Source organism: Lissotriton helveticus, chromosome 5_1 (genome assembly GCF_964261635.1).
Source record: "Lissotriton helveticus chromosome 5_1, aLisHel1.1, whole genome shotgun sequence".
Taxonomy (NCBI): Eukaryota; Metazoa; Chordata; class Amphibia; order Caudata; family Salamandridae; genus Lissotriton; species Lissotriton helveticus.
Window position 1 is genome coordinate 1,404,728,651 of NC_136065.1, and position 16,030 is coordinate 1,404,744,680.

Here is a 16,030-nt window from a genome sequence, read left to right on the forward strand (position 1 = left end):
TCACCAAAACAAAAACAATAAATACGGATGGACTTTTTGTGATTTCTGTTACTAAAGCAAAAGCAGATTTATGTATTGGTATTGTGGGGACAGTTCCAGTAGGAAAAATTGAATGCACTGTTATTCTGACTATTGATGGGAGAAATAATAGCACTTTTACAGCTTCTCATAATACTTATTTTATATGTGGGAATAAAGGATATTATCAGCTTTCAGAGGGCAAGTCAGGAGTGTGTTATATATCTTTTCTGTTGCCCCCTGAATTTTTGGCACCTGAATTATATCATAAGAATTTTGTACTGTTTAATGACCTTTCTGTAAATAGGGTTAAGAGAACAATAAGTATAGACGAAGTGGATCAAACTGATACTACCTTACAACAATATGTCGATTTCAATTTGGGCCTGTTTTTCTTTGTGGGTGCTGCATTAAACAGTAGAAAGATAAGAAGATTAACTCGTGTTGTAGAAGCTGTTGCTAACCAGACAGCTATGGCACTTGGGAATATTACGGAGGAGCTCCAAATTGCAAGAATTGTAGCGCTTCAAAATAGAATGGTTTAGATGTAATGTTAGCTGATCGAGGTGGTGCATGTCGCATCATCGGAAGTAGTTGCTGTATATATATCCCAGACCATTCGCCCTCAGTGTATAGTACAATTTCTAAACTGCATAAAATTGCTGCAGAAATTTATTCAGAAACTGGTACATGGACATTTTCGGGTTGGATATGGACAATATTTACCACTTGGGGTTGGAAATTATTGACTATTCTATTTGTAATAGTTACAATACTATTTATTTTTTGTATATGTTTACAATGTGGTCCTATGCTTTGTTCTATTTGTATTTCTGCTTGTATTCCTTTCAAGAGAAATATTGCTGAGACAAAAGCTCAACAAATGTTAAGTAAAGAGATAGCCGAAATAATGCTAATAGACGTATACGATGCATACCCTAATTACACTGAATGAAGGACTGTCTTCAGCTAAATGCTAAAAGGGTCGTGTGTTGTAAATTGGCAACGATTAGGTTAGCATTTGCTGAAGCCAATCTGTTTTTCAATGCTATATTGTCCGTTTTCGGAAGCCATTTTGTATTACTGTCAGCCATTTTGTATGCCTTACATTACCTCGTGCTTACCATGTGCTTTGTCCTACCTCTCTGCTAGCTGCTTATATATTCTGCCTAGTAACAAGCTATATTTAGCTTTCTATCAAATACGCGCATGCTCTGTTGAGCCACATCTGTTTCTGATAAATCACTGTCGAGATGTGTTTACCCCAAACTGGTCAAACCGTTAGCCCCTCCCACTTGTTGAATGTGCACTCAAAACGCCCTTATATGTACATAAATTCATCTTGTGTCTGTGCCGCCTACTTTCTGAGCCTCTGTTCGAGTATAAAAGGACCATGTGCCTTCCGTTCGGGGTGCTACTTCATGCATTGCCGAAGGGTATTGTCTGAATGTAGTTCTACCTCATGAGAGCTTAATAAACTTGTTTTTTCTATTCCAGTTTCCGTGCCAATTTCTAATCTAAGGGTTTAAGAGTTGTTAACGGCATAACTAGGCCTTGCTGAAACACGATACCACATGTGCACTGTTGTAGTAAATAGTTCATGCAACGCTCACAACAACCTGGCCCATCTATTTTAGCATTTGAACAACTCATCGAAAGCCTTCAAGGGACTTGGCGAAAAAAATGACGAAGTCATCTTTTTTTTTTTGCAGAGTTTTATATAGCGCGAACTAGACCCGAACCGAATCAGGTATCAGAGCGCTTTACATAGCACCAGTTACGTTACATGAGGACAGACACGCATTCATTTTAGGCACGGGGAGATTAAGTGATTTGCCCAGAATCACAGGAGGTTTTGGCGTCGTTACCGAGACTCGAACCCAGATCCCCAGGCCCGAGGTCGAGGTTGTTAGGTAATGCAATAGGTCTTGCATTTGCGAGAGTATAAGCTATTAGCATTGTAAATGACAATGCCTTTGATTTCTGTTTTAAAAACCAAAACATAAATAAAAGGCATTGTCATTTACAATGCCAATGGCTCAAACTTGGGTAAAACTCCGTAAAGTTACAAAAAAACTCTGCAAAGTTCCTCGAGTGGTGGAGTGCAGTGCGAACTGCAGTTTGTGCTGGTGTTTCTGATGCTTTGGTAGAAATTCTACCCGAGATGCAGCTCGTATTCGCGAACTTACAGTTCGCGAGCGGGGAAAAACTTTGCTGCACATTGCGAAGCGGAGTTTTCTGCACCCCCCCAAGCTCCGCGGAGTGCTAAGTGCAGAAGTTCACTGCCTAGGCCTACTTTCTAGACACTAATCAAAATTTGGAGGACAAGCTATTTGTGTTCCATTCAGGTCACGGAACTGAAAGTGCTCTGCTCACAGTCATGGATGATCTAAGAATGCGAGAAGACGAGGGTCACTCAGTGGTGCTGATCTTGTTGGATCTGTCTGCCGCTTTTGATACAGTCAACCGTGGCCTCCTCCTGAGCAGGCTTTCCTCAATTGGAATCAGGGATATGGTGGCAAAGTGGCTGCATTCTTACCTGTCCGATAAACAGCAGGCTGTAACTCTCCCTCCTTTCTGTTCTGAATATAGGGACATCAAACATGGTGTCCTACAAGGGTTTTCAAGTGGTCCCATACTTTTTAGCATCTTCATGAGTCCAATGTTGTCACTCTTTAAATCGTACCCAGTTAATTTGGTTAACTATGCCGCTGATACACACCTGATCCTGTCCTTGGAAGGAGATCTATCACTTCCATTGGACGTGTTCTACAAGTGCATGCAAAGGATTATGGTTTAGCTCAATTCCAACACATTGCAATTCAACAGACACAAAACAAAGATGTTATGCTGCCTGCCATCCAAAGTCCCAACCCGTCTTCCACCCAACTTCTCGCCCGTGTCTTTGGACAAGACTCTGGTAACCTCAAAGATAGTCTGAATTTTGGGTGTAACATTTGATAGGAAGCTCAGCTTAGAAACTCATCAAGACGGCTGGAATCTGCTTTTCCCTAATCAGAGCACTACGTAAGATCCTTCCTTTGCTTCTCATTTCATCTAGAGCACTAGTAGTACGCAGTGTGATTCTGAGTAGGTTGGATTATTGCAGTGCCTTTCTGCTAGGAGCCCTGAAGTACATAATTAAGTGATTTCAGAGAGTCCAAATAGTGGCAGCCAAACTGGCCTTAAATAGGCTGAGAAGGTTCTCTGCATCTCAGAATTAGAAAAAACTAAATTGGCTCCAATTAAAACCTAAAAGCAATTTTCCAATCTCATTGTTTTTAAAGCCCTGCATGGTACTGGGCAAATTCCCCTACAGAAACTTCCATAATGCATATCCCTAATTGAAACTTACGCTGGTCTTCAGCCAAAATGGCCTGTGTGACCAGATTTAGAAAAAACAGACTAGAGGAACGAGCATTCATGATTGAAGCAGTTCGATTATGGCACGAACTCTCAGCCGCCCTGAGCTTTTCTTCTGATTTAACTCAATTCAGGAAGGGGTTTAAAGCATGTTTTTTTCCCAAAAAATAGAGTGCAGTTGAAGACTCGGAACCTAGTCCTATAAATGCAGAACACTGGTATACTGTATAGCACCCCCTACCATACCCTAGATCAGAATTCTCCAGTGCAAAGGCTGAAAAATAGAAAAAAAAGCTCTGCTCCCCGGTATAGTGAAGAGCTAAAACTGATACATAAACAACTCAAACAGGCCGAAAGGAAATGGAGAAAGTCATATGAGGAAGTAGATTAAAAAAAACTGAAACTGCTGCAGGCCTCATACAAGGAAGCTATCTCTTGGTCCAAAGCAGAGTACTATGCCAAAACCATCTTGCAGACACCTAATAGTACGAAAATGCTCTTTAACAATATAAAGAACCTATCTAATCCAGTATGTCTGGGTAATAAGGTTAATGCTACACAAAAACTCTACGATGATATTGCTGTCTATTTTGATGAAAAGATTAATAAGATTGTTGGTGGCTTAAACTCCAACATCAATAGCAGCCTGGATGAGGAAAAGGAACCACTTATGATACCAATAGTAGAGCAACAGGCACAGCCACCCAACAGCCTTCAACAACCTGCTCTAGAGTGCTTTCAAATTCCCACTGAGGATATATTTAATAACTTAGCACAAAGTATATCTTCAGGTTTTCCTTTGGATCTTCTCCCGCAGAGGATTTGGAAAGAGTTTCAGCTAGAACTCTTCCCCTGGTTGCGGCAGATTTGCTGCCAATCATTAGGAAAGGGAACTGTTCCAGAAGTCTGGAAGCAGGCAGGCTGCTCAAGAAACCATCACATGATCATAAATGTCCATCAAGCTTTTGACAAATTTCCCTTCTGCCGTACCAAGTAAAAATTCTGGAGCGGGCAGTTAGCATAGCCCAATTTGATTTTCGTCTAGGGCATGGAATGGAAACAGCCCTAGTGACGGTACTTGATAACCTGAGAACGCGAGCCGGAAATGGCAATCCATCCATATTAGTGCTACTGGATATGTCCGCTGCATTCGATACGGTGAACCAAAGTATCCTGCTAAAGAGACTAGAGGAAATCGGAGTGAAAGGACGGGCACTGAAGTGGCTGCAACCATATCTGACAGGCAGGCAGCAGGCGGTATATATCCCACCATTCAAGTCCCCAAAGACCCCTGTGCGACACAGAGTGCAACAGGGCTCAGCAATAAGCCCAATCTTATTTAATATTTATTTGCGCCCTCTGATCCCAATTAATAAGTCCTTTGGCATCAATTTAGTCGATTATGCAGATGGCACATAATTGGTGTTCTCTCTGGAAGGAAAGCAAGCAGTATCCCTAGATAAATTCCAGGAGTGCATGCACAATACCTCCAATTGGCTCATGAAAAACTCCTTACAATTTAATGGAGATAAAACAGAGATAGTATACTGCTCCACGGCCAAAATTGCGCGGCCTTTTCCCTCTGAGGTCAGACCCACTCCTGTGGATAAATCACCGATTCCAGCTAGAACAGTGCGTAACCTGGGGGTTTTAATTTGTTGATAATCTTCAACTGGAGTCACAGGTCAACAAAACAGTTGGTACCTGTTTCTCCTTGATAAAAGCACTACATCAGATCCTTCCACTACTGCCTGTTGCTACTAGATCTCTAGTAGTGAGGAGTATATTATTGAGCAGGTTGGATTACTGTAACTCTCTGTATTTGGGAGCACCGCAATTAGTGCTACTGAAGTTACAGAAGATTCAGTCCATAGCAGCCAAATTGGCTTTAAATAGGCAGCGGAGGTCCTCAACAACTGTAGCCTTAAAGGATCTTCACTGGTTACCCATCAATGAGAGAATTCAATTCTGTATTGTGTTTAGAGCAGTACATGGCCTGGGCCCAATGCCCATACAGGAGAAATTTACCTGGTACACTCCTGGGACAAATCTCCGCTCATCAAACGCAAATCTGGTAACCACCACTAGATGCAAGAAGACTAAGACCGGTGGATGAGCATTCAGTGTAGCAGTCTCACGACTCTGGAATGATCTTCCCCTGAACGTCAGAAAAATTAAATCCCAGCTCCCATTTAGGAAAAGCTTAAAGACATGGCTCTTCCCTAGGGATTAGTAAAACGAGCATTGCTATACCCGCGAATATGTTAGCTTTATGCACACTGACAACAGGGTAAGTCGTATCGCCAGGATACCCGTAGGGTGACAGTTTTGCGCTACATAATCTGAACGCGGGAAAACCGAGCTCCTTCTCCCGGGCTCCAGCCTCTCTTCTTGGGATACCCAGTTCTGGCCTCCTGAACTGGGCCCCCCACCGACCCCTTCCACCTCTGTAAAAAGTCTCGGCGTAATTATTGACGCTGAACTCTCCCTCCGACCTCACATCAGCTCCGTAATCTCATCCTGCTCCTTCCAGCTCAGAAAGATCCGGAAGGTCAGCCACCTACTTCCCACACCTGCTCTGACCCAGGTTATCATTTCCCTTGTGCTCTCCCGTTTGGACTTTTCCAACTGCATCTATCACGGACTCCCAAAAAACCCTCCTTCACCGCCTTCAAGTGGTCCAAAATCAGGCAGCCCGGATCATTTTTAAATCCCCAAAATGCACAAACTTCATTGGTTACCAATGGAACAAAGGGTAGCTTTCAAGTTGGGCTGCCTCACATACAAGGCCCTTAACTGCCCTAGCCCTGCCTTCCTGAGTTCCCTCATCACTCCTTATTGTCCAAATCGCAATCTTCGCTCCACCTATCAAAAATCACTCACCACACCCAAAACTAGAACTAACAAATTTGGTGGACGAAGATTTGCCTCCTTGGCTCCGAAATTGTGGAACTCCCTTCCCTTGAATATCAAATCAAGCTGCTCCCTCCTTCATTTTAGGAAGTTGCTTAAAACTTTCCTCTTTCCCTCACTCAGCTAACCCTGCACTTTACCTCAGTCCCGGAATTCGATGTCCCATAGCGCCAGGAAACTCATGGTGTCAGTGCGCTCTATAAATTCCATTTAATAATAATAATAAATAAGTCCAAGTTACATTACATTACCCCCAGTCCCATTGATGAGTAATACAATGCCAGGATACTTGCTAGGTGGCAGTGCGCTTTGCAAGTTATTAAATAAAATAAAATAAAAACAAAGACATTGCGGTCTTGGGCAAGAAACAAAGCAGCAATGTCACCCACTATTTAAGTTTCGCAAGAAGCTGAAGACATGGCTTTTCGTATAAGCAGTATGGGGGCCACAAACCTACACACCTGCCATAGCCCCTGGATACCCTCTTCAGTGATTAGTGAGCTATACAAATCAATATGACAGAACATAACACATTGGGGAAAAAAAGTTTCTGCACATTAGTGACGTTACACAGTTTAACTGCTAGTGTTATGGTTGCATTGGCAGAAATTGTTCTGAAGAACACTCTCGATCTGTTTGACAGTGAGTACTAAAATGGGCTGGCCAGCTGCTGCAGCGCCAGTGGTGTCTGGATCTTCAGTTTGGTGGCTGGGTACCTGGATTTAAATAAGGTCTAAACTACCACTCTAATAATATTCTTATATGCGTGTCCTTTTTCATAATTAGCATTAGGGCTAAATGCCAAAAAGGCGAAGTAAAGCACACGTTTTGGCTTTCATGATGTTTGGCTCAGGTTCTATCTCAGTTTTGTCTTAATAAATATCTACTCGCTATGGCCCTGTCCAAGTGCAGCATTATTCTATTGGAAAGCTTTCTGGTTTACAACCACTTGTATCCAAAATGCATTGAGGGAACATTGGAATACAAAACATACGCTCTTAGAAAATGCAGTGTTGAGTGCAGGATTCTTTCCCTTCTTGGCTTTGGCGTGTTTTATGACATACATTTCTGTTTAAAGTGAACCCATTGGACGTAATGCTTTTGGCAACTGCTCACCCTCAGTAGGAAATTTCAAAAAGAGCGACAACCACGTACATTAACATGTAAAGATGTTGTTCTTGTCTCGTCTAAAGTGCAAAAAAACCTTCACATTTTTAAAGTGTATACTTTGATGGACAACATTATATGTTACTATAACATGTTTCTAAATCTTCTTATTTATGTGGATCACTTCATAATTTTTTTTTAATTGTTTTGTTTTAATTTAGCTAAAATAACACTTCTAATTTCAAAAGTAATTTATTATAGGGACACGAAACATTCCACCGATTCGACACATTCAATTCAAAATATAACCCGATGGGTGCAAGTCAACTGAGAGAGCTCTACCTGAAGACGGACAATTATATTGGTGGCGAATATTTTGCTAAAGTTCTGAAGGTAGGATGATTGATCGTGCATTGCAGTTCTCTCGTTGAGGGCAATGGCTGATAAACAAAGGTTACTTTGCTTGTGATAATTTAATGTAATAACAGTTTATGCATTTCTTCATTGGTTTAACTTTTATGAATTCATTGGCTCACTCCAAACAAACCCTGGGGCATATTAACAAGGGCTTTATCTCCGCTTTTTTTACTTTAAACCACACTTGGTCAATCACTGGTACTGCAAGTTACTTTCTTAGAAATCAGTGGAGGCACAGAATAACACTAATATCACAAATAGAAAAATAGCCAAAGGCGGAAAGATATTTTTATGGGAAAATATATCAGTTTTTGATAATTTAAAGTTTCATTTTGTTAAATGAAAATAATACAACATTAAATATGTCTACAAGCAGAAAAGAAACACATATTGGAACAAGGCTTCGTCCACATTCATGCTACCTATTACCACTTTAATAAAGTCTTAATAGGTAGGGGGAAAATATCAGTGTTTAATTTGTGCCGGTGCTTTCTGGTGCTTAGCACCGGCACCTTTTTATCAGGGCCGGGTCGACAACGGCAGGACTGCACTGCAATCTATACGTCATGTGTCAAAGAATAAATTAAATATATTTGCCTTACTGCAGTGTTCACTTCACACTCTGACAGTCAGTCTCCGGAGAGAGTCCGTCGGTGAAGAAGTGTGTTTAATGCAGTGTTGAGAGAGAGAGCCCATCAGCCCGATAGTAAATCGATCTCAATGATAAGATTGTGAATCAATTTGCTCGAAGACTCGCAGTGTTGCAGATGGGCGGGCCGGAGATTGGGCTGTAATTGGTTCTACTATGGAGGGTGGGGGTCTGGGGCAGCGTGCAATGCGTAACCTTTTTTTATTCCAGGGACGGTGGACCACACCCATCCTCAGCACACACCCACTTGCGCACGAGTCACCAGTACAGCAGCACCAGTTAGCATGACATGACGCAGCAGTAGGCCTATTATTAAGGCAGTCCGACAGTCCTGGCAGTGCCACCACGTAGTGAGTAATAAAAGAAAATGCTGTTTTTACTGGCGCGTGTTGACAGAACTCAGTCAGAGCCTCAGAGGCCCCAGCAATGAGGCCCCAGTAATCATGCCACCGGCGTCAGGCGAGGCAGCATGTGCAGTGCAATGCTTCGAGTTTGCTGGAGGGTCATAGCCTTGCCCTGCTTTTCCTTCATTTATTTTAACTCCTGTCTGTGAGCATGGCATGACATCGGAAGGAGTGGGGAGAACAGAATGGCAAGCAAGAGCGCTGGCAGAGAGAGAACGCTAGCAGGCCAGTGGAATGATGCTATTTATTTCAAAAAGACATATTCAGCAGTTTAATAAAAAATCAATTAGTTGATTACAGCACTGCGCACAGCGCCACCAGCTATTATTAACCTGAGGCTGAAAGTAAATTGCATGGCTAGTCTAAGTAATTACATTACAATACAATGAGGCATAATGGAGTTGGCAAGCCTCAGGAGAAGAGGCTGACTGAGGTACATATTGCCTGGATATATATGATGTATTATTTCAAAAAGACACTTGGAGACACTGAGCAGTAATAATCCTAAAGCTAAATGTAGGATCCATCTCCAGCCAGACTCCCTCTTTGCATCTGGCTGTATCCCTAGCTGGGAATAATCCAATCATGCTCTACGCTGCCTCCAACTCCTGACTGTGCACCAGTGAATGCAGCTTGTACCTGTGCAGGGAGCCCAACCACTGCTGTCCTCAATGTTCGGCCTCATGGGAGCCCTAATGAATGTACCGCTTGCTGCAGCAGTACTAGAATAGAAACGTTGTGCACTCTCCATAAATTACATTAATTTGACTGTGATATTGTGACTGGCAACTATGTTATCACTGGTCCCTCGTTTATGGAATTATTGTTGTTGTATGAGACATGTTTGAGATGATGGCTACACTGTTTGAATCTGTTTATGGGTCAGTGTTTTTATTGTACTGAATGATCAAATCAAATAAAAAAATTCTTAAAGCGTTGAGACCCTCACGGATGAGTAGACACGCTATACAAACCCCCTGATGGATTGATTGATTAAAAACAAATGTTAATCCAGGGACATAAACATCTAATTTATATTTCAATGCTACTGGCAGAGCACTTTCATTACAAAGGTGCAAGTCAGAATCAGTTCCCTCCACATAGGGTGGAGGGAAAATGAAGAAAGTAAAACAAAAGGAATGTTTAATAAAATATGAGTCCAATTTATGGTTGGTTGGTTGCGCAGGAAGGAAGGGTGGTGAGGAAGGAGCCCCATGTACAAAGGAGAGTTGGTCCAGATTAACACAAATGGGAAGGGACTTTAGAGAAGGTTCGGTTGCGACGAAAATGCATCTGTCTTTATGGGAGATATTGGCATTTTAGTTTTTCAGCAGTATTGTGTTGCTTAGGCTGGTAATATAATGTTCAAATATGGATTCTTATGAATTATCAAAATGAGGGGACCGTGCTCTGCATAGTGAAATATCTTACTGGCACTTTCTATTGATGTTAATTATATTGAACCAAAACTGTGAATTTGTGTGAAGAATAATGTGATATATCAATGAAGAATTTGTGACTTATACTGTTTGTAGTTTTGTATTTCTATGGCCTGCTGAGAAAATGTACCCCGATTAAAAATATAAATGAAGACAAATAAATCGACATGCTGCTCAGGGAAGCCCCACTCGGATGCTGTGTGTGCTCCTGGGACGGCTACGAGTGACCGATGCTTCGTCACGCGGGCGCTTATTATTGTAGGCTTTGAGGTCCTGTTTGGGACTCATTCATCTGCAGCTGTCATCGGGAAGTTGGGAACTCCCTCTTACAGCCAAACAATAGACTAATTCTCCCTCATCTAGTTCTTGCAATGCATTGCACCCACTACTACACCCACAGGTAACATGGGTAGAAGCTGTCGGAGGCTACCACAGGGTGACTTCAGGAACTTTACTAAAACACAAAATAAAATAAAATACTATAAAATGGAAATGCGTAAAATCCCCAGGGGCTTTTAAACATTGTGTTAACATATATTGCTATAATACACCATTATTTAGTTTAATAATATATTTGTATTGGGACTCTAAAGAAAACAATTCAGCGGGTTCCTATGTGAAGGGGCATTGGGCGGTGAACACAGCGGAATGACGCTCCAATGATCGGGGCCCCTGGAGGTTGGCACGGGGGTGAGACCTCTCTTGCCTCCCCTGCTGGACACTGCCTGGACTGGGGGCCGGTGGTAAGGCAGGTCTCCCACTGAACTAACTGGACCCCCACCTATTTATTTATTTATATAAAGTTTTATATAGCGCAGACATGACCCAAGTGGGTATCACAGCGCTTTACAGATGTACATACATAAATGTATAGGTTTATTTACATTTATTCTATTGTCTCGAAGGGGGGACCCGGGGAGAGCCGTGCGGGAGCCGGTCTCTCCCCGGGTAGGTTTGCGCAAGTCAATGGCCACGGCAGGTGGGGTGTTGATTAGTGAGGGCCAGGTGGGGGAATTAGGGCCAGCGCAGGGCAAGGGAGCATTGCGCACTAGGGAGGCGGGCGGCGAGGTTCGTTTTTGTGTGGTGCAGTGGAGGAGTCTGCGGTGATACGGCGGGCCATTCACGTCCACCGTGGAGCGGGACACGTCGACCTTCTCTTCCCTGGAGTTTCTGGTGCGGCGGGGATCGGGCGTGGGCGCCCTTTCCGGACTGCGGCTGGAGGCGTGGCTATGGCGGCGCCGGCCTTTTTGGCACCGCAACGGGACGGAGAGCATGGCGCTGCCGCCATGCCCCTTGTGCAGCTGGATGGGGTCTGCCGAGTCCCCCCCCCCGTCGGATGATGACCCCCCCTTCTCATGGGTGCTCCTGCACAGGTACGTTCTGTCCCTTCTGGGGGCGGGGGTCCGTGGGGGTGCGTCTGGTGGCAGTCTGGGGGGGTCCTTTGGTGGGGCTGCTCGGGTGCGGGGCGGGGAATTTGACATGGGGTTCCACGTTCAGCTTCTGGAGACCGGGGGAGGCGGGGGAGGAACCTGGTTATTGGGAGCAGCCCTCGCTCGGCTGTTCCTTTATTTTCTTCTCTCTGTTTTATTGATGCGGTTTTGTGTGGCGTGGGTTTTCCCCAGGGGTGTCGGAGCGTTTTGCATGGAAGCCAGATTGCAACTGCTGTATTCTCTTTGTACTCATTTTGGGAACCTTTTTGTACCTTGCACACACCTTTTTTCCCTTGTAACGCACAGTATGCTTCCTCTCACATTTTGTTTGCCTTTGATACTTGCAGTGGTGCCCCCATTGCCTACGTTACGTTTATGCTTGTGCCTGGTTGTCTAGCTTATATTGCAGTATTATACCTCTACTTGTTCTTTGTTTTCCTTTGTAACCTGCACATTTGTCACTTTTTCCTCCTGGCGCTTTTGCTACCCATGTATTTTGTTTTCTCACAATTGTCGCTTTTACCTCATGTTATTTAACGTCTGCTTTTGTAATCTGTTCACGTGTAATGTTCTCCTCATGTATCAGTCTGTTCTTTTTGGGGAGCGCTCTGGCGCCTTCGGGTGGGGTTTGCGCTTTTTGGAAACGTGTGAATGGCTGACTAACTACATACATATATAACTTTAAGTTTTGCATGAGTTGCATGGGGGATACACAGAGGGAACTTGTGAGGGTGCAGGCTGTAGGGTTGCACAATGAGGAGGCTGGCGCTTATAGTTATCTCTGTATACATGGGGTGGGATACGCAAGGGTATACTCTACGTGTTACTTAGGAATTGTAGAGTACAGAGGGCTAATGTATATACTAGTGCTTAGAGTTATCGCTTTATACATAGTGAGGGGATACGAATGGATAGCCTCTAAGCGTCACATCGGCATGGTTCTGGGTACAATGGCCCCTCCTCGTGCCCCTGTTTCTCGGGTGTGTAGTGGGGCTGGACGGGTTTTCGCTACGTCTCTCCAATTACTTGGCAGGGCTTATGTGCTATCCCCCTCTCCCAGCAGGTTCCCCTGGGGCCCTTGGTTCACTTGTTTCCTCCGTCGGCTTGTTTGTGGGGCATGGGGGTGTGTTGCCACCGAGCTACGCTCCTTTTCCTTTGGGAAGCAAGGTGGTTGAGCCTGACTCTATGCATGCTGCGGTGTCCTTGTCCGGGAGCCTGCTCCAGGTGGCGATTCATACGCGGTTGTTTCCACTGCTGCGGCGGGGGTTTGTGGGTATATCAGTACGGTGCAGTCTGGCTTGAGCGGCTACAACGGCAAGGATACAGCTACAGTGCGTCGGTCCTCGTCTGACAGGACACAGTGACGGGCTGAGCAGGAGGCGTTTCAGTCTGGGGTGGAGGGCACTGGAAGGGGATCTGGAGCGGATTTCTCTTCTGGAATGTGAGGCGCAGTGCGCAGCAAAGTTATCCAATGGCATTCTAACGTTGGTGGACTTGGTGATGGCAAGTTACCTAGGGGCTGTGGGGTTTATGTTGGACATGATGATGACCTTATTTTGGATGTCTCTAATGATAACATGGAGGGGGGTGAATTACGAATTGAGGATGTTGCACATGTTCAAGTCACAAATGAGAGGGTTGTGTTGGGGCAATCTGTTTCTCTCAGTATTTTTCAGGAGTCCTGTGCGGACCATGCAAAAGTTCAAGTCTCATCGTCAATCAAGTCGCGTCCAGGGGACCCTGAGTTGTTTCAACAGAGAATGTCGCGGTGTCAAAAAGTAAGGAAGGCTGGTGGTCTGTTTGGCAACAAGGGGAGAGTCTCCCAGTTTCGTACTAGATCTATTGGTATTGGGGATGAGGTTTTGGGGCGCAAGTTGCTCTTCAAACGCTGCTTGTGCGGCAAACTGATGTGAATAATAAGTTTGGAGGGGACGATGCCGCCATTTCACGTGAGCGGACAGGGCACTCTGTTGCGGGCTGCCCCAACGGCGTTTTTTGGGGGGAGGGGAGAGCGGAAGAGGTTTCTGGAGCGGATTCCTCTTTTCAGGAACAGGGCGCAGTGCGCAGTATCCAATGGGAGTGTTACGATAGAGGTGTGGGAGATGGGGAGATTCCTGGTGGAAGTGGAAATTCTGTTGAGGATGATGTCTTGCATTGGGATATTGACGATGATGATTTGGAAGAAGGAGAAGTACGTGATGGGGAGGTTAGAAATGTTGCCACAAGGGTTTTGAAAGGGGGTGTGGGGCAATCCCATGTTGTTAGTTTTTTGCAGGAGTCTGGTGCGGACCACGCAAAAGTGAGAGTTCCGTCTTCCACAAAGCCACGCCAAGGGGATTTCTGCGGTGTTTCGACAATAGTTGGCGCAGTTGCCTAAAGGTCAGGAAGGGTGGTAGTCTGTGTGGCAACAAGGGGAGAGTCTCCCCGTCAAACGTACTTGTTCTCTTGGTGTTGGGGATGGGGATGTTGGTGAGCAAGTTGCTCTTACCAAGCTGTCTGAGCGGCATGCTGCTGTGGATTAAGTCACAAGGGGATGATTCCGCCGTTCGAGCGGGGCGGACAGGGGATCATGCTCACACAATGACTTCAAGTGCAGGGGACCAGTCTGTTCACAAAAAGTTGCCTTACTCTGGAAATGGTATGCCGTTAGGTTCACACTTATCGGAGAAACCTAAGTCTAGGATTTGGAGTGACGAGTTTGTTGATGTTTTTAAGTTGCCATCTCTGGCAACTTGGCAGGGGTCTCTTTTTATGGGCTGCTGAGGTGGGGAAGAGATCCGGTGGGGGGGTGTTGGTCAAGGTTTTGAAGGGCCTGGGTAGGCTGCAGTCTGTTTCCAGGTGTTGGGCCGGCCGGTCACTTTGGATTACTCCAACAAATGTTTTAATTAAGGGGTTGCTGTTATGATGAGTTTGAGTATTTCAAATTTAGGTTGTGTTTTGTGTGGTTGTTTTTTCGGGGGGGCCTTTCGGGCCTCTGAGCTTTTGGGCTTGTGCACCAGGGTGGGCATGACCAGTGAGGAAGTGGTTCTTGATCCAGATAGGTTGCGCATCTGTTTGCGCGCTTCCAAAACGGACCAGCTGGGTAGGGGTAAGTGGGTTTTCTTGGTTGGAGAGGTGTTGTGGCTTGTTGCCTGGTGTGTGCGTGGGAGTGTTTTTGAAGTCTTGTGCTTTTTCGTCTGGTGTGATCTTTTGTCACGCTGATGGCAGTCCCGGTGCAGTTGTCTAGTTATTGGCTGTGTTATGGAAGGTATTGTTAGCTCTGGGATTGGAGCCTTCACAATTTGGTACCCATTCCTTTACGATTGGGGTGGCGACTGAGTCTGCCCGGCAGGGGTGGGACTGGTCTCAGATCCGGAGAATTGGGAGGTGGAGGTCGGGGTGTTGGCGAGCAATATGTGAGAAAGTAGCACATCTTTGCTTCGTTAACATTTCTTTTTCTACTAGGTCCCTGGCTCAGGCTCGCTGGCTTAAACCGGAGAGTGTGGATTATTGGACACTCCTTCGTGTCGTGGGCCGCAGTGGCTGTAGAAGGACAACTTTGTGGGCGATCTTTAGGTCTTAACAGTTTAACCCATGGGGATGTTTGGCATGGTATTGGAGGAATGCGTTTGGCCCGCCTGACCTGCTAGTCATTCTTCTGTGCGAGAACGACCTGGTCTCTTTATCTGGCTTAACTTTGATTAAAACACGGCAAATGGATCTGGAGGTACTCAGAGACGCATGGGCGAGCACCATGGTGATCTGGACAGAATTCGTGCCTCGACTGCACTGGACTGGTGCAAGGAATGATTCTGCGATGGACAAAGCACGGAAGAAGTTGAACCGTTCTATGAGACTGTTTTGTAATGATTTCTGTATTTATGCTTTGGCTCACCCTCATTTGCAGGTTTCGGAATGGCACCTATTTCGTGAGGATGGTGTCCACCTTTCTCGCATGGGTCACTCATTTTATCTTTTAGAGTTACGAGATTTAATTGCAAAAGTTCTTGATTTTCAATTGTGGTGCTATCAGAGTTCAGTTTAACTGTTTGGGTGGAGCAGGAAAACTCTAAAGGTTTTCCTGGGTGGCGGAGTTTAGTGGGGGGTGGGCAGCCTGGAGCGGGTTGGTCCATCCTCAATAGGCAGTTGTAGGAAAGGAAGGGGTATACATAAGAGTTAGGGGCTTCTGGTTTGGTTAGGGTTAACTTGGTGGGGGGTTTATCAGTGGGTAGGAATGATCTATTAGGCTGAGAGCAGTTTGAATTAGTAATTAAATAAATAAATAAAGAAGTGGTTTGATGTGTTGTTTAT

The 16,030-nt window shown here is 44.9% G+C and overlaps 1 protein-coding gene across 1 annotated transcript in view; it reads left to right on the forward strand.

Annotated features, from left to right (window-relative positions):
* Window positions 1-16,030, forward strand: part of LOC144755450 (AMP deaminase 1-like) — a 2,827,830-nt gene that overhangs the window by 1,665,614 nt on the left and 1,146,186 nt on the right. The window contains exon 8 of the mRNA XM_078644388.1: window positions 7,663-7,794. Within this exon, the coding sequence (XP_078500514.1) occupies window positions 7,663-7,794 (132 nt within the window). The remainder of the gene's footprint in view (window positions 1-7,662; window positions 7,795-16,030) is intronic.